Source organism: Schistocerca cancellata, chromosome 8, assembly GCF_023864275.1.
Source record: "Schistocerca cancellata isolate TAMUIC-IGC-003103 chromosome 8, iqSchCanc2.1, whole genome shotgun sequence".
Lineage (NCBI taxonomy): Eukaryota > Metazoa > Arthropoda > Insecta > Orthoptera > Acrididae > Schistocerca > Schistocerca cancellata.
The window spans coordinates 183,462,308-183,487,008 of NC_064633.1; the positions used below are offsets into that span (position 1 = coordinate 183,462,308).

Genomic DNA, 24,701 nt, shown 5'->3' on the forward strand with positions numbered 1-24,701 from the left:
CTGCATTTAGATGACTTTCATATTTACTGCAGTTTTGAACCATGAGTGCTGAGTGCTAGCTACAGGGTGCCGTATGGAAAAACAGTTGTTGGCTCACATCAGTTGTTTCCACTGTTCCACTGCCAAAACACGTTACGCACTTCTGCCATCAGAAAAGTATTGATATTGCACTACTAAATGTGGTAGAGTAACCTCACTTTTTGGTACTTCAATTTGATGTCCAGTTGGCACAGCTGCTACGTATTCAACCACTTAAAAAGGTGCCAGTTGGAACTTGACACACTGTGCTCAAACGTCCTGTGTTGCGGACCTCTTTGAGTGTCTTCATCCTGACAAACCTCTCTTTCTACTTTGACTGGGTTCTGGGAGGTTGACTGACGGATCAACAGCACCTTAGGTGTTAATGGGACTTGATCCAGTGCACCAGTATGGAATCTGACTTGCGACTGGTGCCTTTTGGATGAACTTTGTGGTCAGTCTGCTAGCAGAGGATGGCATTCCTCCTCTACAGATCAGACGCAACATTGCTACTGAATTATGCAATATTTGTCTAAAAATTGCCTGTACACTCAGACTACTACACCCATATTCCTGATAAGGGGATTCACGTCCTACAACGACGACCTAAGTTCGGAGTTGTAGTTTATCTGGTCTCTCTTCACTATGACGTATGTCATCTTCAGTTCTTGTCAAATACTCATGCAGTTTCGTCACCCTGTTCCTCATATGTCATTGGAGGATCTGTCTGGATCTGGATCAATCCAAATGAAGTGGTCCAACAAAAATTAAGTTGGTTGCTTGTCCATTTTTAAATATTTCAATTTTTTATATGTGACTACTCTATAATTGAGAAGTTCAAAACAGTTTTAAAAAAAATTTTACGTTTCTCCTTTACTGAATGGGCGTGATGTTTCAGTTTAGAGATGTAAGCAAAAATATGAATATCTCTGCACTGGGTTAAGTTACAGCATTGCAGTTGACCTGATTGTTTTGAAAAGTGCCCTCTAAAACATTGTCTATTACACAAAATACCCTAAATTAAAAAGTAATCAAAATGACCTCCAAAGTTTGGTATCCAAATTTTCAAAAATTCACTTTTTAGGACCAAAAATAACAAACAAGGAGTGATCTATGAGAGTCTACTTTTTCCTATAGATAGATAGCGTACACTACTAGCCTCATATAGAGCGAGAACACTTACAAAAAACGTCTCTGAGCACTTCTGTGGTCATCAGTCCCCTAGAACTTAGAACTACTTAAACCTAACTAACCTAAGGACATCACACACATCCATGCCCGAGGCAGGATTCGAACCTGCGACCGTAGCGCCGGCCGCGGTGGTCTAGCGGTTCTAGGCGCTCAGTCCGGAGCCGCGCAACTGCTATGGTCGCAGGTTCGAAATCCTGCATCGGGCATGGATGTGTGTGATGTCCTTAGGTTAGTTAGGTTTAAGTAGTTCTAAGTTCTAGGGGACTGATGACCATAGATGTTAAGTCCCATAGTGCTCAGAGCCATTTGAACCATTTTTGCGACCGTAGCAGTCACGCGGTTCCGGACTGAGCGCCTAGAACCGCTAGACCACCGTGGCCAGCAGAACACTTACAAATGTTTCCTTAATTTTTTATGAATTTTTGGAATTCGAAAATTTTCATTTTTGTAAAGTTTGGGGTTAGTTATCTCGGGTGGGACTGAATATAAAAATATGATTTTTGCACGGTGTGTACACCTATAATAGCAACATTCTGGAAAAATTTCAACATTGATATCTGACTATGAACAAAGTCATGAATTTTTGAAAATGAGGAGATAATTCACATTGCTCTACAACTGATGTTATGGCTGTTGCCTATTAATGTGTGATATTGGTGGGATATAATCAATTATTATTGAAGTAAGGTACTGAATTATATAAAAACAGTGGAAAAATCACTGAAATTAACATTTATATTATGTTGACATACTTAAAATAAATATTTTCAATTAACAACCTTTGAGATGCGACTGTTCCTAAGCCTGGTGGTGAATGTTAAGAACACTTATTTCTTCAGCTTCTGTGATATAGAATAAGACCTCCCATTTGCTGTGGTAAGTACAAGTACTGGAAGTTTCCTTAAAACATTTTTCATTGGTATTCTTTACAGACAAATGGAAAAACTGGTAGAAGCCGACCTTGGGGAAGATCAGTTTGGATTCCGTAGAAATGTTGGAACACGTGAGGCAATACTGACCCTACGACTTACCTTAGAAAATAGATTAAGGAAAGGCAAACCTACGTTTCTAGCATTTGTAGATTTAGAGAAAGCTTTTGACAACGTTGACTGGAATAATCTCTTTCAAAGTCTGAAGGTGGCAGGGGCAAAATACAGGGAGCGAAAGGCTATTTACAATTTGTACAGAAACCAGATGCCAGTTGCGAGAGTTGATGGGCATGGAAGGGAAGCAGTGGTTTGGAAGATGAGTGGGACAGGGTTGTAGCCTATCCCCAGTGTTACTCAATCTGTATATTGAGCAAGGAGTAAAGGAAACAAAAGAAAAATTCGGAGTAGGAATTAAAATCCATGGAGAAGAAATAAACCCTTTGAAGTTCGCCGATGACATTGTAATTCTGTCAGAGACAGCAAAGGACCTGGAAGAGCAGCTGAACCGAATGGACAGTGTCTTGAAAGGAGGATATAAGATGAACGTCAACAAAAGCAAAACGAGGATAATAGAATTTAGTCGAATTAGATTAGGAAATGAGACGCTTAAAGTAGTAAATGCATTTTGCTATTTGGAGAGCAAAATAGCTGATAATGATCGAAGTAGAGAGGATACAGAATGTAGACTGGCAATGGCAAGGAAAGTGTTTCTGAAGAAGAGAAATTTGTTAACATCAAGTATAGATTTAAGTGTCAGGAAGTCGTTTCTGAAAGTATTTGTATGGAGTGTAGTCATGTATGGAGTGTAGTCATGTATGGAGTGTAGTCATGTATGGAAGTGAAACGTGAACGATAAATAGTTTAGACAAGAAGAGAATAGAAGCTTTCGAAATGTGGTGCTACAGAAGAATGCTGAAGATAAGATGGGTAGATCACATAACTAATGAGGAGGCATTGAATAGAATTTGAGAGAAGAGAAATTTGTGGCACAACTTGACTAGAAGAAGGTGTCCGTTGGTAGGGCGTATTCTGAGGCATCAAGGGATCACCAGTTTAGTATTGAAATGTAGTGTGGAGGGTAAAAATTTTAGAGGGAGACCAGTAGATGAATACATTAAACAGAGTCAGAAGGATGTAGGTTGCAGTAGGTACTGGGAGATGAAGAAGCTTGTACAGGATAGAGTAGCATGGAGAGCTGCATCAAACCAGTCTCTGGACTGAAGACGACGACAACAACAACAACAACAACAACAACCACCACCCAAACTTTCATTAATAGATTTCTTGAATGATGTTCTTGGGCCAGCAGGGTGGCAAAAATGGACAAAAACATGATTGTTTTCCAAACTTATTCTTTCAACCTCTGCAAGCTACCACTGTCCATCATACACACATGCCACTATGCCAATCAACGTTAAAGACAGAGGTGTAATTTTACTGACACATTGATCCTCATAAATTTTGGTTTCTGACATAACATAGCATCGAACTAAGTTCTCTGCAATGCCAAGGAATTCGTGGAAATGCCCTGTTCCTTTTATTGCTACACAGTTTTCAAATCTGGTTTGAAGTGTTGTTTTCATATGCAGAACCACTTCTTCTTTCTTGATCAGAAAATAGGTAATGCCTTTAATATTATCCTTGCAAGACATACATGCCTTGTACTGTGAGAATTTGGTCTGTGGTTGGTCTTTGTAGGCTGGCTTTACTTACTTCACATTTTGTTGTACCTCCTACTCCATCACATGCATTTTTACCATGGCAAGATGCAAAAAAGTGCCATTCAGCCTCCAATTGAAAGTATTCTTTGTGGTTGCACTGATTTGAAAAATTCTTTTTGTTCTTCTACTGGCTACCTCTTCCATCTGAAAAGTATATCAGCTTCTCAAACTTGGGAAAATGTTCTTTATGTAATTTGTTACATACTTTTGAAACACATGTACAGCCCAAGTGTTGTGCTCCAAGTAGTCACTTACGATGCAAATTGAAGAACTGCAAACTTCATCTTTCTCATTTTTAAAGTAGAGAATAAATAGATGCACTGTTGCCTGGTCATTGACCCAGTGGTACCCTTGTATTGCATCCTGAATCACAAATGGAAAATTTTCTGCAATATCAGCTAGCACTGTGCATTCAGTTTCATGAAGTTGTGCATTTTTGTCCTTCAGAAACTTACTGTGGATTTTAGAAACATAGTGGAGACTTTTGAGTTTTTGTAAGTTATTAATTAAAGATTTCAAGTACTCTTCCTGAGGTTTAACCACTGTTAACATTTCTGCCCTGTCAGTTGTGACCCACTGTTTGAAGGTAATACTGTCCTCATCATATTTGTGAAAAAATCAATAACAGTTTCCTTACCAGGGCATTTATTACACAAACTCATCATGCAGTCGTAACTTAGTGTCACAGACCATTGAATCTAGTAACTCTTTTTAGTTAAGATCACCGAGTTTTGCACCCACAATAATCAGTTTGACATTTTGATGATGTAAACAAACACATACAGAGTGTGTCTCTTAGGATCCAGCCAAAATACACCAGTTAGGGTGGAGGTCACAAAATTTTGACCTTCCAGTTTTGCATTCAGGATGAGAATTTTTGAAAGCTACATAAAGTTCATTTAAATTTGACAGCACTAGTTGTTTCTGCTTTGTTACTTTAACTCCATTTATAACAACTGTTTTGCTATCTTTGCAACCTGGGCACATTGTACTGTTTTCATCATCTTCAAAAAACTGTTGGATCTTTTTAATAGTTTCTTATACTTACTCCTTTCTTCTTTCCTAAAACTGGAAGAATGCCTTGCTCATTCACTAATTTTTGGGTTAGTTTAACCAAATGATGAGAAACGTTGAATTCATGAACAATTTTTTTCTCTTGACCATGAGTCAGGGAGCAAACTTAAAATTTTAGCTTTTTCCTCTTTAGACTTCACTGAACATTTAATTTTTAATTTCTCCATTAAGCTCAAATATTCAGTGTCAGATGATGCTGGTGGTAGGTTTTCTTCTTCTTTAGAAATAATGTTGGTATCTGTATTATTAAAGCATGATTTCAAGTCTTTTCTAATTTTGTCTGAAAACTGTTGTACCTTATTTTCAATAGCTTCATTTCGTTTTCTGCTACTTAATTGTATTATTTTCGAAGCAGGAGATATGTCTAACTTAGAACAAGCAAAATCCAATATGCTAACAGCTTCCTCATTAGGAATATAAATGCCATTAACAAGGTTGCATGATTCTGGTTCTGGATTCACAACAAAGATTTTTGAGTAACAATTTTGGCACAGGCTATTTCCAGGAATGATATTACGTTTCACTTGGGAAGCTGTTTCACTCTCACATAACAAGGACAGATGTTAAAGTTTTATTTCCCTCAAACCTTTAGTAATAGAATTTTCACAGCACTTTCTTCCAAAAATGTGGTTGTACTTCAGAATATATTTCTTCTCATGATACACACTGATATTACAGAAGAACTTACTCGAAATTTAAACAAAGTTTGTGAACTTCATCAAAGTCATTGACATTTTTCAAGTTTTTTGAAACTGAAACGTAAACTGTTCTGTGACACACTTCACTTGCTATCTGTCCAACAGAACACTGTTCATCCATGTTATTGCATTCCAGTTAATTTCTCAAAATTAATTACAAATTACACACTCGATGAAGTATATACATCCACTCTAACAGAGGTTTCAGAACATACCGACTGCAACAGTGCCGCATCCAGCAATAATTGTATTCAGAATGAGATTTTCACTCTGCAGCGGAGTTTCATATCAAGTTTCAATAATTGTATTATTACTACAATGCCACACCCAGCTATAATGTACTTCTTTATTGACAATAAACCTAAATGTAAATGCACATTTTTATTACCATAGAACAAAAGTGAAAGCTCCTATTGTTTAATATTGCATTATTAAAAATAAATACACTAAATGAATTTTGGGTGATAGTGTTAGCTAAATATATGTCACAGTTAAATTTTATTACAATGGAACAATAAACCATTTAAATAGCCAACAGCCATAAGATCAGTTTTAGAGTAATGTGAATTATTTCCTCATTTTCAAAAATTCATATCTTTGTTCAGTCAGATATCAATGTTGAAATTTTTAGAGTATGTTGCTATCATATAGGTGTACAAGCTGTGCAAAAATCATATTTTTATATTCAGTCCCACCCGAGATAACTAACCCCCAACTTAACAAAAAATGAAAATTGTAAAACTTCCAAAATTCATAAAAAATTAAGGAAACATTTGTAAGTGTTCTTGCTCTATATGAGGCTAGTAGTCTATGATATCTAACTATAGGAAAAAAATAGACTCTCATTAATCACTCCTAGTTTGTTATTTTTGAAAATTTGGATACCAAACTTTGGAGGTCATTTTGACTGGTTATTTTTTAATTTAGAGTATTTTGTGTAGTAGTCAATGCTGTAGAGGACACTTCTAAAAACAATCATGTCAATTGAAATGTTGTAACTTAACCCAGTGCAGAAATATTAAAATTTTCGCTAATGTCTCCAGACTGAAAAATCGTCGCGCACCTACAAATAAAAATTGGCGCCATTCAGTAAAGGTGCAAGATAAATTATTTTAAAAATAACTGTTTTGAACTTCTCAAATATAGGGCAATCACATAAAAAAATTAAAATATTTAAAAATGGTCAAGCAACCATCATTGGACTACTTCATATGGATTGACCCATCTGTACTTCGGGCTGAATGAAATAGTTGATCTCTCTGGGTTCCACGGTATTTACCTCTCAATTCTTGATGAATTTTCAGGTTCAAAACTCATCCATACGGAGAGCTTTGAAGGTCAGTGATCCCATCAGCTTAGCTTTCATACAATCTGGGGTTCACAATGGGCTCTCCCTACTGTATGGCTGTAGTGTTTTTACAGCAGAATTAGCACCTGGTATCAGAATCCATTCACACAACCTCAAAAAAATTTCCTAGCCAGTGACCCAACAATCTACAGCTCAATAACCAATGCTAGGCGTGGAACCTGATGGTTTTTCATCATTTGTTATATTTTCACTGATCTCCGCATTACTAGGACTTCAATTTTATTTCTCTGGATGCAAAGTCATATTGTAATTTCAGGGAATGAACTTGTTGGTCAGTTAGAGGAGGAAGCTACCAAGATCAAAATTTTGGAGATTTGGATACTGGGATCAAGCTTGTGATAGACAATGTGTCTTTCATTCTGGAGGCTGGGAACCGGAGGATGGTTCACTGTAGTCACCGGAAACAAGCTATAAAAAATAAAAGATTCCACTGCTGCATGGCAATCTTTCCTTTGTATTCATTTGAAGTTTATCACCACGTTTTTGCCACTCTGTGTTGATTATTGTGTGGACTGACCAGAATTGGCACTATCTTGAGCTCATTTGGTTTTCATTGCAATTGGAAACTACAAAAATTATGTCCAGTAAGTCGACATAAAAGTTAATGAATTACATAGTTCAAATTTGAGAATGACTTGTGTCAGCAAATATCTATGTAGAAGGGGATGTAGGCAGTTTAATATGAACATTTGAGTTAGCTTAGTATGTGGCTTCTGAGCCTTAGTGCCAGTCATTATTCCCTACACTTGGGTTTAAGAATTGTGAAAACCTGTTCACAAGCATAGTGGTCTCTCAGAATGAAAAAATATTAATGAGGCATACCAGATGGTTATAATTAAACAGACAGTATTCTGAGTGCTTCAGTGGGAGCTGTATACATCTGTAGGATGCTGAAACATCACATCCCTTGGCTATGCATGTTGATTTCTTTTGTGAAGTAACTGTGTAAAGGTTTAAAAAGATGAAAGTTTTCGTATGAACGCAGTGGCTATTGAGAAGAAAGACAGTGCCCTGCTGGTAAAGTTGTTTTATCAGAATGGCATCAATAGCAGTGCTGCAATGTGGCAATAGCAGTGACAGAAACAGCTACAAACTAAAGAATATGATCACAAAATTTGAAGAAATGGGTGGATTAGGTGGTGTGGCAAAGAGAGGTAGGCAGCCCATTCCCGTGGCAATTGTTGGTGAAATTGGTATTGCTGGAGTAGACTGTGCAGCAAGTGCCTCAAATTCTGCACCCAGTGCTTGAACTATGTCATGGGAATTGTTTCTGCCCTGGTCAACAGTTCAAAAGCTTTTGCGGTGCATTTTACAGTGGTACCCTCCAAGATTCACAAATGTACTCTAAACAAAGCCTCAAGATGGTCTGCAATGCCATGACGTTGCCCTTAATTTTTTGGCCCGGGAATATTCTGAGAGTGGATAAGGCACATTTTACTCTGCGCTGTACCGTGAAAGCAAGGCTGTGGCATACTGAGTTTTACTCCACCATGTGTTTGAAGGAACATCCATTGCACCCATCTTATGTGACTGTGATATGGTTTCACCAGCTCCTTTGTTCTTGGTCTGTTTTTCTTTGAGGGGATGACACCTTGTGGGCCTGTTAGGTGTACAGTGAAATATGCATATTATAAGGACATCCTTGTGCAACATATGATTCCTGCTTTGCAAGATCGCAGCTTCATCCACATCACTATTTTCATGCAAGGCGGGGTGACCCCTACATGTCACTTGCTAGGTAAATGATTTGCTTTGAGAAACGTTCATTAGTGATCACTTCATCACCTGACAGTTTAGAGTGTGGCCTTCCAGATCACCTGACCTAAGTCCATTTGACATCTGGTTGTGAGTCAATCTGAAAGCTCGTGTGTGTCAGTGATGTATTCAGACTCTTCGTGATGCGAAGGACAGCATACGAGGACATATTGCTCTGACTACACTGGCAACTGTCGACTGTGCTATGTTAGTGGACGCACCATGTTGTGGAGTCTGGAGACCGTGTTGAACACACGTTGTAACTTGTGACCATGTCCTAATAAAAGTGCCAGAACCACTGTTATCATGTGTTTGACGGTTTCTCCATTTTTCCAGCACCAACACCACATTCTTACTGCTTACAGCACCATATTTCCTCCTGATGGCAGAAAGTGAAACTATTATTTTTTCCAGCATACTTCGTAAGTGCACTGATAAATGAACATACCTGCAACATTTCAGCATCTTGCGATGTCTACAACCCGCACTGCAGCGTTTGAAACACCATCAGTTTAATTATAACCACCCGATGCTTGTAAATTCGATATACCATCTCAATGAGGAACTGATGCATCTGATTCAACCTAATGATCACAAGTTGAAAACAAGTAAACTCTTATATTGAAATGTATTTTGTTTCATTGCTGACTTCATTTCAATGCTGGGAAAATATGTGAACACAGTGAGCTATTAAATTGCTTACCACTTGTATAGTCTTCGACACAGCTGTGATATACTGCTTACATCCAAAGCATGACGTAGAGAACCTCTTAGAATTCCCCAATAAGTCATATATCTGAAATAAAAACCCACTACTTAAAGAAATGTGGAGAAGCTTAAATACTTTTTTATGCCACTTGAAAGTAAAAAAAAAAACTTTCATCAACTGGAAGGTTGATTCGAACACTACACTGTTTTACTAGACATGGTCCTGTTGGAGATAGTATGCCATAGCCTTCCTCAAACCTTTGAACTGACTTACTCAGCAAGTAATTGGGAGGACCTACAGTTTAACAGGGACTATGAATCATGGTGCAAGTTGGTATTTTTCACATTAAGAAGCATTGGCAAAAGGAAAAGGAGATATATGTGATGTACTGAACTCAGTCTGCGGTGCAGCTCAATGTATTTCAAACATTTTGGTTTTGAGTGGATAGTGCCACATGAGCAGTAAAACCATAAGGTGTACAACTTTGCATCCGCCTTTGGCCGATAGATGGCGACAACGGTAAGTAGCGGTTGAAATAAACAGATCGCAGATGTCAGGCAGTTAGCTTGGACCTTGGTCAACATAACCTCATTCAGACATTAGTCGACTTTTGTCTGCATCATAAAGTTGTTATTGATTTGAAAATGTCAGTGTACGAGCCTAATTCTCGTCATTTGTGGGAGGTGTTACTATGAAGAAAACAGCGGCTGTCTCATTGAATGTTCTGAAGTGTGTATGGTAAGGATGCTGATAGTGAAAGAACGTGTCATGAGTGGTTTCAAAGCTTATAGAACAGTGATTTTAATGTCGTAGATCAGCATAGTGGTGGAAGAGAGAATGTTTTCTAAGATGCAGAATTGGAGAAATTCCTGAGTGAATACTCGCGTCAAACTCAAGAAGAATTGGCACTATTAGTGGGAGTGACACAGCAAGTCATTTCAAAATGTCTCAAGGCTTATGGGTATGATTCAGGATGAAGGAACTTGGGCCCATGTGAGCTGAAACCAAGAGACGTTGAACGGCTTTTGTGTGTTTGTGAAAAGTTACTTCAGAGGCAAAAAACAAAAGGGATTTCTGCATTGCATTGTGACCGGGGACGAAAAATGGGTTCATTACGACGGTGAAATCGAATATTCACGGCTCCAAGATCTTGCTCTGCATTTGGTGGGGCCAGCTCGGCGTCATGTACTGAGGTGTTAAAACCAAGTGAAACAATCTCAGGTGCTCGTTATCAAACCCAACTAATTCGTTTGAGCAGAGCATTAAGACAACTGGCCGCAATACAGCGAAAGGCATGTTAAAGTGATTTTGCAGCATGACAACTCTTGACTCCACATTGCGACAGAGATGAAAACATACTTGGAAACATTAAAATGGGTAGTCCTACCCCGCCCGCTGTATTCTTCAGACATTGCTCCCTCTATCACCTGTTTAGATCAATGGCGCATGGCCTGGCTGACCAACACTTCTGATCTCATGAAGAAGTCACAAATTGGATTGATTTGTGGATCGCTTCAAAAGATGAACAATTTTTTTGACGCGGGATTTGTACACTGCCCGAAAGGTGGGAGAAAGTAGTGGCCAGTGATGGAAAATACTTCGAATGATACATGTCTAACGAATTTGTTTCATTAAAGTCTCAAATGTTGGTGGAAAAACAGTGGAAGCAAAGTTGTACGCCTTTTATATGTACCTGATAAAATATGTTTGCAGCTCTTGGCCTTATGCGCAAGGCATAGTGCTTGTAATATTTATTGTAAAGGGTTACTTGAAAATTGCTTTGCTGTGTTAAGACTTTCCAGAAATGGGCATCAGAATGTTTACGGTATTTATCTGAAATTTTTCAGTGGCCATTAATTGCACGAAGTTATGCAGTGTAATTAAAAATATTTATGCAGTAGCTTCTACAATTCTTTCCTGTGGGTTATGTGGCAACAGATAATGTCACAAATTGATATGTGTAGTGGTGAGATGCTCAACGGCACTTCATTATTGGTATAATACCCAGTCCTGTGAAGTACATTTGAACACAGTTTTCCAAAAGCTGTCTTGAGCAGCTTCTTAGACAGCTGACACAAAAAGGAAATAGTTTAGACTTTGTAGTTACTAACATGTCTGTCTGTATGACAGTGTCAATTAAGAGACAGGGTTACTCATCATTATGTCATTATTGTGACAATGGTTACTGAAGTTAACAAATCCATCAAGAAGGCTAGGAGAGTGTTTTTGCTGGGAAGAGGTGTTTGCATCTCACTTAGACAATGAATAGACATCATTTAGTTCCAGTATGATGGTCGTAGAGAGGTTATGGCCAAAGTTTAAACAGATTGTAAATTGTGCTGTGCACAAGGATGTGCTGAGGAAAGTTTACTAACAAGGGAACCTTCCCACCGCACCCCCCTCAGATTTAGTTATAAGTTGGCACAGTGGATAGGCCTTGAAAAGCTGAACACAGAGCAATCGAGAAAACAAGAAGTTGTGTGGAACTATGAAAAAAGTAAGCAAAATATACAAACTTAGTAGTCCATGTGCAACTTAGGCAACATTAAGGAGACCGCGAGCGGAGTAGTGCCGTGGTCCCGTGGTTAGCGTTAGCTGCTGTGGAACGAGAGGTCCTTGGTTCAAGTCTTCCCTCGGCTGAAAATTTTATTTATTTTCGCAAAGTTATGATCTGTCCGTTCGTTCACTGACTTCTCTGTTCACTGTAATAAGTTTAGCGCCTGTGTTTTGCGACCGCACCGCAAAACCGTGCGATTGTTAATGAACTCGCGAGCTATATTTGCTGGATTCATATTGCCCACGGAATACATCTCACATATTTAATGCACTCTCGTCCAAAGTAGTGAACAGTCAACTGCCAGCCAGGGAGCCTCGTTAGCAGGAATACTCTCTCTTCCGTGCGCTGTAGTCGACTGACGTCGTGTGTTTCGATGTTTGTTTAGGTGTGGCGTCCCCATACTATGGCGCAGTTACCTCGCATCGGACGTACGGACAGATAATAATTGTCTGAAAATAAAAAATTAAACTTTTCAGTCGATGGACGACTTGAACCAATGACCTCTCATTCCGCAGCCGCTCACGCTAACCACGGGACCACGGCGCTCTAGAGCTCACATTCTCCTTGATGTTGCATATGTTGCGCATTGACTAGTCAGTTCGTATATTTTGCTTATTTTTTCATAGTTCCACACAACTTCTTTCTGTTTTCTCGATTGATCTGGATTCAGTTTTTCAAGACCTATCCACTGTGCCAACTTATAACTACATCTGAGGGGGGTGCGATGGGGAGGTTCCCTTGTAAGGATGGAAAAGACTCGCAGTGGTTTAACTCTTTGATCACTGTGGGTGAGTTACCTTGTCATGCTCCACTGCTCCCCAGGTGCTGAGGACGTAGCCTCTGGGTTTTTCTTGAGCACTATTCATGTGTTTACATGTTCTGTTCCACCATATAAAAAGTTTAGAGTATTCGTCGTACTACATGTGTGCCTTCTTCGCATGCCATCATTTGCAAAAAATGTTTCAGTATCTTGAACTGTTCACAAAATATGAATATTGTCACGACCACATGATTCACGATATGCAGGGATGGCACCAAGGGTTGAAAACAAATAAGTAGCCAGGTCGATGGAATCCCAATTCTGTTTCACACAGAGTTCTATATGGCAGCGGCCACTTTCTTGGCTTACATTAAAAAACCCACCAGGTGTCTACTGTATGTAAGAAGGATGTAGAACAGACCCACAAAATTACAAACCAATATCCTAAACAATGATTTGCTCGAAAGTTCTTGAACATATTCTCAATTTGAATACAGTAAATTTCATTGAAACGGAGAAGCTTTTGTCTGTAAATCACCTTGGATTTATGAAGTATTGCTCTTGTGAAACTCAGCTAGCCCTTTTTTCACAAGATATCCTGCAAACCATGCATGGAGGGCAATGAGCAGATTCCATTTGACACGGTGCACCACTGCAGACTATGAACAAATATAAGAGTATACAGAATAGGTTCCCAGGTACATGAGTGGTTCAAAGACTTCGTAAGTATTAGAACCTAGTATGTTTTCCTCAATAGCGAATGTCCGTCAGAGATAAGGGGATCAACAGGACTGCCCCAGGAAAGTGTGATTGGACTGCTCATACTCTCTTCTGCTCATTTATCTTCAGATAAATGATCTCAAGGACATGGGAACAGCAATTTATGGCAGTTTGTTGAATGGCAACTTGCTTTAAACATAGAATAATGTAAGTTAATGCAGCTTAATAGGAAAACGATCCCTCAGTTTTTGAATTCAACATTGATTGTGTGCTGCTTGACACAGTCATGTTGGTGAAATAACTAGTTTCAACGTTACAGAGCAGTATGAAATGGAACGAGCATGTAAGGATGATAGTAGGAAAGGCAAACCGTCATTTTCAGTTTATTTGGAGAATTTTAGGAAAGTGTGGTTTACCTGTAAAGGATACTGCAGAAAGGACACTCGTGTGATGCACTATTGAATACTGTTAGTGTGTTTGGCTCTCCACCAGCTTGGATTAAAGGAAGATACAAGCAGTTCAGAGGTGAGCTGCTAGATTTGTTCCCAGTGGATACAGTCAACATGTGAGTATGACAGAGGTGATTCATGAACTCAAATGGAAATCACTAGAGGGAAATCAAATTCTTTTTGAAAAACACTATTGCGATCATTTAGAGAAGTGTCATTTGAAGTTTACTACCTCAGATGTACATTAGATAAATTAGGGCTCATATGGAGGTATATAGTTGGACGCATTTACCTCACTCTGTTTGCGAGTGGAACAGAGAAAGAAAAGACTAGTAGTGGTACCAGGTATCCTCCACAGTGCATCGTATTGTGGTTTGCGAACTATGTATGTAGATGTAAATAACTGGGCCAGCGACCATATCCACCCTCCTAGAGCTGCTAGAGATGGTTGCACAAATTAAAGTTATGTATACAATAGTTACTTTTTCTCCTATATCCAATTCAGGGAAAACACGAGACGTCATTGTGTGTCTTAAGTATGTACCTCAGCAATGTGAAAGGAACTGTGATATTCCTTGCAAATAGTGGGAACCGTTCTTTCCTCTTTGTGTCATAATACAGTATAATTGCTAATAAACAGGACATGATAGTTTTTTTTTTATATGTGCAAGAACTGCGAAAGAGGATGAAGAATGAATATACAAACAGTGAAAAAGAATTACAATTCTTACTTTCTGTTGGTCATGCATATTACTCCCATTTATCATTCAGTGCCATATATACATCCAGCTCTCCAATGAAAACAATCAATTATTGACCAAATTATTTAATTGGGTACATCAATAATCTAATCACCAAACAGCTGCAGAACACACACATATAAGACGATTGTAATTGGCAAGTTTTCGGAGACAGTGGCTTCTTCTTCAGTGTGAATGGTCGAAAGGAAAGGAAGAGGGGTGAAGGAAAAGGAATGGAGAGGTCTAGGAAAAGGGGTAGACTTCAGGAAAGTGACCCAGAGCTGCGGGTCAGGCGAGACTTACTGTACGGGGTGAGAAGGAAAGACTGATTGTTGGGGACTGCATTGGATAACATTTGAAAACCTGAGAGCTTAAAGGTTGAAGACAAGGTAATATGCAGAGATTACTGATTCAGCATCTAGCATGAGTTAATAAGAGTGAAAAGCTAAGTGCATTGTACGCAACAGATGTGGGAGGGGGGGGGGGGGTAAAAAATATAGATGGGAAAGACAATGAAAGTTGTAGAAAACTAAAACGGAGTGAAGCAAATAGCAGTTACAATGAAGAAATGCTGAGACAGAAGAAATTAATGTAATTTAAGGCCAGGTAGGCGGCAAGAACCTAGGACACATTGTAGTGCTAGTTCCCACCTGCGGAGTTCTGAGAAACTTGTCTGGGGGAAGAATCCAGGTGGTGCGTGTGGTGAAACGGGTCACGAATGTCATGTTATAGAGCATGTTCTGCAACAGGATATTGAGAGTTGCCTACTCCCATTCATCTTATCGATAATTTGGTGGTAGTCGTGTCGAAGTAGAAGGCCGAACAGTATTTACATAACAGCTGGTATATGACGTTGTTTCACAGGTGGCTCTCCCTTTGATGATATATGTTTTGCCTGTTACAGAGCTGTTATAGGTGGTAGTAGGGTGCATAGGACAAGTCTTGGAGTGGGACTGTCACACGCGTAGGAGCCATAGGATAGGGAGATGGATGCAGAAGGACCATAGGGTCTGAAAAGAATATTGCAGAGTTTTGGAGGGCGACTGAAAGCTTTTCTAGATGTGGTGAGCAATATTTCAGACAGAATAGATGTCATTTCAGGGCTTGATTTTAGGAAGTCATGGCTCTGTTGAAGTAGCTGATTAACACATTCCACACCAGGATAATACAGAGTCACCAATGGTGTGCTCTGGACTACTACTTCACCATTGAGGGGCAGACATAAAGACAGATCAGGGGTACAGCTATGGGAACCAGGATAGCTCCTTCCTATGTCAACCTTTTCATGGGTCACTTGGAGGGGGCTTTCCTGAGATCCATGTCATCAGCCCCTGGTTTGGTTCAGTTGCATTGATGTCATCTTTACCATATGGACTCATGGTGTAGCTGATCTGCTAAAATTCCTTGAATCTCTGAATAACTTCTCCAAATTAAATTTCACATGGTCCTATTCAGAAACCCATGCCACTTTCCTTGATGTTGTTCTCGTCCTTACCGAAGTCCAACTACACACTTCCGTCCACATTAAACCTACCAACAAACAACAGTACTTAAATTGCCATCTTTTCCATGTCAAACATTCCTTCCCATACAGCTTTGGTGTCTGAGGCAAATGTATTTGTTCGGATGCAGACTCTTTACAGCAGTACACCACCATTCTCACTTCAGACTTCTCTGCATGTAATTACTCCACCAGCTTAGTTAAAAAGCAGATTTCCCGTGCCATCACATCCAATCCTGGTACTGCTGATACCTTTAAAAAACAACTTTGGAGCACACCATTGGTGACTCTGTATTATCCTGGTCTGGAATTTGTTAATCACCTACTCCGACAGGGCCATGACTTCCTAAAATCGTGCCCTGAAATGAGATCCAGCCTGTCTGAAATTTTGCCCACCACACCTAGAATAGCTTTCCGTCGCCCTCCCAATCTCGGCAATATTCTTGTCAGACCCTACGCTCCTTATGCACCAATCTCCCTACACTATGGCTGCTACCTCTGTGACAGTCCCCAGTGCAAGACTAGACCTATGCACCCTACTACCACCACCTAAAACAGTCCTGTAACTGGCAGAATGTATGCTATCAAAGGGAGAGCCACCTGTGAAACAACACGTCATATACCAGCTGTTATGTAAACACTGTCCGGCCTTCGACATCGGCATGACTACCACCAAATTATCAATTAGGATGAATTGGACGTAGGCAGTGGGTGTATAATGGCAATTCTCAATATCCTGTTGCAGAGCATACTGTACAACATGACATTTGTGACCTCGGCGCCTGTTTCACCACACACACCATCTGGATTCTTCCCCCAAACAAACATCTGGATTCTTCCCCTCAGCATTTCTTCACTGTAACTGCTATTTGCTTCACTCTGTTTTAGTTTTCTACAACTTTCATTGTCTTTCCCATCTATTTTTCACCCCCCCCCCCCCCCCCCTCCCACATCTGTTGCGTACAATGCACTTAGCTTTTCACTCTTATTAACTCATACATGATGTTGAATCAATAATCTCTAATCTCTGTCTGCATATTACCTTGTCTTCAACCTTTAAGCTCTCAGGTTTTCAAATGTTATCTAATGCAGTCCCCCAACAATCAGTCTTTCCTTCTCACCCCGTACAGTAAGTCTTGCCTGACCCGCAGCTCTGTGTCACTTTCCTGAAATCTACCCCTTTTCCTAGACCTCTCCATTCCTTTTCCTTCACCCCTCTTCCTTTCCCTTAAACCCTTCTGTCTGAAGGACGAGCCACTGGCTCCGAAAGCTTGCAATTACAAGTGTTTTTTATGTGTGTGTTCTGCCACTACTTGGTGAGTAGATTTTTTATTTATCCAATTAAATAAACTTGCCAGTGATAATACCTAAGAATTGTGGGTTTCAAAGTTTTCTTCACAGTTTCTGTATTACGGATTGCAGGAGGCTCGGAAAAAGCATGAATGTCTACCATGGCAAACTTAATTTTTCACAAAGTAGTTACTATTTCAATATCAGTGCTTTATTATATAGAATCTTAATTATCACAGGAGCTGTATCAGTATAGGGTATCACATAGTTGTTTTCATGAGTGTGTTAGCTTAGCTTGAATGCAACAGAATTGGACAACAGTAGTATCATACAATTGATAACTTTCTCACCACATATACTTTACTGTATTTTCCACATACGAACTACCACGCTTGCTGCCTCTGTTGCGTTTGCAGGGCAGATATCAACTTTTTCTCATGTTTTACTCTGAAGTTTAGAAAAAACACATTCTCTCTTACTAGCCAAACTACCAATATCAGATCCCTAATCCAGCCTACTTAGAGATAGAATGTTGATATGTGTTTCAGAAATTTATCTGGCTTTTCACAAAATTCTTGATTCCTGACACAATGTATGCTAGTCACAGTGCATCTTCAAGAATGTAATTCTGACATTTTGAATGCTTCTTACTGATGTTTACATTGATTCTTCTTCTTCTGATGGTGATGGTGATGATGGTGATTTAATGAAGGGAAAATAAAGAAATAACTTCTGAACAGAAAAAAACTCTGTTGTGTTTGATCTGCATTGCCAAACTAACTGAATGGGAATTTTATCCATGGTATAAATAACTAGGGAGTAAACTGGTGTCATAAAATGCATTACTTGAATTTATATCATAGTTAGCCTATTCCACAAATATCTGTTTCTGGTGTTTTACCATGATTTGTCAGTGACCTTAGACACAAAAGATAAGGGAATGCAGATGTCAGTTGTACATTGAAGACCTCTGTGATTGTAAAGAGAGTCCAGAAGTACTGTCTGTAATGACCTCAATGTTGATGTGACGGTAAATCCAATCTTCCTTCCTTCCAGAGGGAATGCTGTGTGAGAAATATTGAAGAACAATGAAGGAAATGGGAAAACTTAGAACACAAATAAAAAATCGAGAGAAATGAATACAAGAGTTAGTTTCGTGGGTTGACATAGTTGAAAGTAAGGAAGACCTCCCTGCTCTGCTCTCGACACTCTTTAGGTTCAAATTAAATAGAACAAAGATGGAAAGGATAAAAATAGTATAAAGGAGAACAGTTATCAGCATAACTCTCTCTCTCTCTCTCTCTCTCTCTCTCTCTCTCTCTCTCTCTCTCTCTCTCTGTGTGTGTGTGTGTGTGTGTGTGTGTGTGTGTGTGTGTGTGTGTGTGTGTGTGTGTGTTTTAAGGAACTGCCCAGCTAAATGCAGAACATCTTCTGAAGTTAATTTTACTCTGAAAGAAACCATATAATGAGGAATAGTGAGGACATAGTAAATATAGAATATTTGAAACAGCTATTCAAAGTATGTTTATATAGTAGGGGTGGGAATCCCAAATAATTGTTTTAGAACATGGAAATACATTCAACTTTTTTAGATGGCCCTTATTACTTTGACAGCATTCTTCGACAAATCTTTATATAAACCAACATCACACCAAGACATATAATAAAACTAATCCAGTACACCATCAAAGATTTCTATAAAAAATATTTGATGAAAATCATTTACAGTGTAATGTTGGCTTAAGTGCCAAATTAGCTGTTTCTAAGGCATCTGGTATGGTTTGCTAGAATAATGCAGTAATTGCTTTTTGAAATGAAATGTGCTAATGGATTGTTTGCAAAAGTGAAGTAAAATAAGGATAGTTGTAATATAATTGCACTTGTGAGCATGTTGGCTTACCCAGAGACACCATAGAGGAAATAAAGTGTGTTAACAATAATTTTGTGTGTGTGTGTAACTGCATTCCTCTTGTGTTCCAGTATGAAGTTCACGAATCCCCGTGTTCTCTCATGCCTGCACGTCTTCTGTGAATCATGTATCGATAAGTTACTTATTGATGAGTCTGGAGATTCTGGAAAACGGGACAGTATTGTTACATGTCCGAAGTGCAAGCAGGAAACAAAAATAGTAAGTTATAATGTTATTTATTAAGGAGAGTACTTCTTTTTTAAATCACATGTTCCTATAAATTAAACAAATTTATATGAAACAATGGAAATTCAAGGCTGCAATAATTAATACTATGAAAAGGATAGATTGCGACTCATATATAGTGGACATGTTGAGTCGTAGCCAGGCACAACAGAGAAACTGCTAAACAAGTCACCTTCTGACTTACACACACACACACACACACACACACACACACACACACACACACACTCGTGCACAAATGATGCAACTAACATACACATGACCACTGTCCCAGCCTGCCGAAGACAGTCTGGCCTCGGCAGCCTGAGACAGTGATCATGTGTGTGTGTGTTGCATTTTCGTGAATATGTCTGCGTATGTGCGTGCGTTTTCTTAATTCAGAAGCAGGCTTTTTGGGAGAAAACTTACTGTTTAGTAGTCTTCTTGTTGTGCCTGTCTGTGACTCAACACTTCCACTATATGCTTTTCATAATTTTATCACAAATTGACATGAACAGTTTACCAAGCAGTGGTGAGAAAAAACACACACAAAGGTTAAAGAATTGTGCAATCTTTGGGTTGAAGGGGAAGGAATGGGGATGGAGGAAAACAACTGGCGAGGTTTAGGGAGTGTGGAGAGTTCGGTAAAGTTGTCCAGAACTCCAAGTTCCGGGAGACCTACCAGACGGGCTGAGAAGAAAGGCAAGTCTCCTAGACACAGGGTTCTGGGCGACTTATCTGAACTCTCCTGATTTTCTTAATCTCGCTAGTCCGTTTCCTTCACCCCTCTTCCTTTCTCTACTGACCTTCTGCCAGGAGCAGCTGCCACCATTTCTGAAAGATTGCACATTTCTTTTATGTGTCTGTTTTCTCTTGCTGCATTTTGGGGAGTAGACTTTTTATGTATACAATTATATTATGTTTTCAATAATTGATTATTTTTGTTGATAAATTTGTTATTGTTGCTAAATTTTCTTGAGCTTTCAGCTTTGAGACCATACCATCATTCTTTCTTTTATTTCATGCTGTTCTTACAGTTAACATTATTATTGCTAAGATTGCAGAGTTGTTTCTAATAACTATAAAAATGATATTGAGAAAGATATGCCTATGCTCCCAGTTGCAGGAATCTTGTTCAGAAGTATAATATCTTCTGAAAACAATATAGTTGTTGAATCTTAGCTTGTGTTAGAATTTATGTGTTATGTGACTTAAGTATCAAGATGACTTAGAATCCAAAGGGAAGGTGCAGAGTCTGTGAATTGCGAAGAGAAGGGGGGAGACAAAGAATGAGAAGGATCAGACAGACGATAACCAATTGTAGAAAATATTTGGGGAAGGGGCAATAGGAGGGAGAGATAGTAAAAAAGCCAAAGATAGATAATGCTAAAAGAAAATAGAGAAGGGAAATAAGGAAAGAATAAGGCATATTAGGAGGATTTCAGAGATTATCACAAAAGAGTTGTATACTGCAGCAGGTGTGTGTTGTCTTACGCTGCGCGGACTGTGCGGCTGGTCCCAGCGGAGGTTCGAGTCCTTCCTCGTGTGTGTGTGTGTGTGTGTGTGTGTGTGTGTGTGTGTGTGTGTGTGTTGAACATTTGTTGTCTTTCCTTTACACCAACCTCATCTAATCATTCCAAAAATGTGCCTTTTTAGTGTATGTAGTTGTTGCAACTTTATAATATCGGATTTGAACAGGAAAGTCTTCAAAATATGCTATCGCAAAACTCTTGTTATATTTCCATGTTAAATATCTGCCATAGTGCATCATCTGGACGAAAAGTATTATTTCAGCACTCCACAAAATGCTTTCACCTCTGCCTGCACTCCCATAATTGAAGGGCTGTTCTCCCTCTCCACACATCCCGTAGGTGTGCTCATTTTACATTTGGTAGTGTGGTGTGATGGCTGCACTGGCTATTGGGTAACTTAACAAGTCGCTAGTCAAAAAAGAGTTCGGTAGCTGGAAGTGGGCGATGTTTTTTCGATTACGACTGAGCATATGCTTTGATACTCGATGTTTGAATTTAAAAGGTTGATGATTGATATTGTTGCTGAATACGGTACATCGGGAATACATTCAAAAGGATGAGGCAATTAAGAGTGGCACAAGAAAAGGTTATGGCTGGGCCCCTTCGTCATGTATTGACTCGGTCCAGAACACTTCGCGTTGACTGTCTTGTTTTTCCATTACTGCTGCTACCTGGCAGTAGTTGTACCATAATTGCGCAGTGAAGCCAAATGCCAGTTGCGTTGGCAACAGTTCGTGGATTACATCAACATTTCCTTTCTCACGTGCCCCCTCTCCACAGTGGCCTAAAAAGTTCCCTTAACTCAGCCACCACCTGTGGTGGGAACCATCTGTCTTTTGTCACTTATAACTTGTTCAGTTACATTGAGTGTCAATAGGAAGAAAACGGGACAGAATCAAGCGAGACATCGAGTAATAACTAAGAATCAAGGTAAACCTTACGAGGAAGAAATGTAAAATCAGGGAATTTTTAGCATTGATCACAAGGGTTTTTCACAGGGGCTATGCATGTATGGTGTAGAATTGCGAAAAACATAATATGGAGGTTCCACTGTAATTGGATGGAGGTTTTAATGTGATTTTTAGCGGGTGGCTCATCTTTTTAGTTCTGTGATCAACCAGCTCTATTACTGACTTTCCCTGTTTTATTTATTCTTTTAACATGTGACAATAGTATGACTAGATCTGGTGGCCCTTGTATGTGGCATTTTCTATTGCTGTGGCTGTCATTATATGGCCTTCAGCTACTGTTTTAGCAAGAATACACTTCATTCACTACTATCATGATCTTGTGAAAGAGCACTGATGATAAAGTTGTTTAGTGCCCAACAATTTTAAATCTTTCCATCCATTCAAGCTTCAGAAGAAGTATACTTTAATTTGTGGGGACATAACTCTGTGGAGTCACCTTGAATTGAACCTCTCTGGACGTGCAGTTAATTCACTCTGATCAATGTTCATGACAGTATGCTTTGTATCTTGTAGGACCATAAAACATATTTGTAGGAAATCGTGTGACCTATTGTTGTTGTTAACTAAGATTCCAAGTACTGTACTTACTACAAATTTTTGACTTGTGCCTGCTTATGGCTGAAAAAGTAGCACTCGAAGGTATTACTTTTCATGCGCAGTGCATATGCTCGAATGTGACAGTGGGTAAACAGAAAGTAAAATTACATTTTATGTCAATAAAATACAAGTGTAATTATGAAGAAATCCATTTCTAAGGAATAAGCTCTAATAAAACAAATATAAATCCATGTCTACTTACAGATGAAATTACTCCACAAAGGTTTTTTTAATTTATTCCTGAAGAAATATCAGTCATCGTCATTTAGGACATTATTGGAAATATTGTTGAATATGCTGCCAAGACATTGTTAGACCATGGTTTTAAATCTTGCACTGTCTGGAAAGAATGTCCTTTAAGCTTCAGGATCTATATAGTCAAATTTTAGACTCATGTGTACTTAGGGTTGAAATGACCCCCCAAAAGATTTTATAAATGTATTACTGATTTCTTTTTTCTTAATTGTTATTGAAAACAATAATGAAAATACGGCCAAAATGTTTTTACACCGTTGTTGAAGGAATATATTTGCCTTTGAACGGTCAGTTCCTTTTTCATTGCATAGTGAGTTAGCTTGCTCTTTGACAGTTTTGTGACTTACATAATTTGTGTTTTATGTGTTTTGTGAAGCAAACCAAGAAGTTGTGGTCGAGGTTGCACTGACTGTCGTAAGTCTTCACCATTTTACTGTGGTGAAGTCAGCTTAAGCCAGTGAAAGAAATGTAATTGTTAGACAGAGCTTGTAAAACTTAAATCTCCACATCACGTTACAGGAGAAGAGCAAATTTGTTCATACCATAATGCTCTGCTGGTGGTAAAATTCCAATCTCTGCAAAATACCTGCTCTAATCCATTTGGTAAGAAGAAATATAAAGTTAAAATGGGTTTATATCCAGTTAGCATTGCTCATGTTGAAAAGTTGAAATTGTTGACTAATAGTTTTAAAGTCTGGCAGTACATTTCGTCACAGATATAGGCATGGATTTGCTCATAAGAAATTATAGCCCCAGGATGAATAAGAATCAACATCTAGGTGTTATATGGATGCAGTTGATGCCTGATTCACAGTGAATGCTTCACTACCAACTCCTGAAGATTCGCCTTTAAAGCTTCAACAAATTAGCAAACGTGATGCAATGTATTAACATAAGGCAGAAAGTTCAGAAAGTACAGGGTGTAGTCACAAAGTCTATAGCAGCAGCTGCTGGTGTGGGCTCTGCTGATGAGAGAACACATATGGTAAAGCAATGTCAGAAATGTAAAGATACGGTTATTTTAATTAATGAACTAAAAATAAAGTGTATCATTCAAGTCATTCTGGTAAAGTTCAAATTTTGACCCTGACTTCTGGCAGCTGGAGTATAGATTAAACAGAAAAGGTATTTAGTATTTCCGCAAGAGTGGTGAATCAGGGCATCTTGGCAGTACCTGCAAAATGGTATGGAAAAAGTCTCTGATAAAATCAAACATTAAGTTCTCAGCTGTGCCTGGCAAAAAGGATTACATTCAGTAACATTGGGTGGTGAAAAAGTTCATACACAGAAACACCTCTTTTCTTGATATTTGAAAGAAATGTTCATCGCCAGTCGTAAGCAACATGGCAGTGATTGGGCTTCTTGCAGTTTCGCCAATGCAGACCAAAATGGGATATTGCAGTTGGTGCTGATGCTGCACACTGTGTGTGTGTGTGTGTGTGTGTTGTACGAGGTCTGTTCAAGAAAATTCCCGAATCCACAAAATTTTTCTACTCTTATCTTTTACTTATTGTGCATGGTCTCCATGGAAATACTCTCCTCCACAATTGTACACCACTCCCAATGCCGTTTCCACATCCAGAAGCAGTTTTGGTACGCCTCTTGCTGGATCGAGGGAAGTGCCATCTGCGAATTCTCTTCTATCTCGTCTACGCAAATCTTCATCCTTTTGATGAGGTTTTTAACTTTAGAACTAAAAAAAAAGTTGGCAGGGGGCTGGGTCTGGAGAAT

General features: G+C 39.0%; 1 protein-coding gene across 1 annotated transcript in view; it reads left to right on the top strand.

Moving 5' to 3' along the window:
• The window catches only part of LOC126094486 (B-box type zinc finger protein ncl-1-like), a 161,050-nt gene that overhangs the window by 16,707 nt on the left and 119,642 nt on the right, over window positions 1-24,701 (top strand). The window contains exon 3 of the mRNA XM_049908883.1: window positions 19,462-19,609. Coding sequence (XP_049764840.1) covers window positions 19,462-19,609 — 148 coding nt within the window. The remainder of the gene's footprint in view (window positions 1-19,461; window positions 19,610-24,701) is intronic.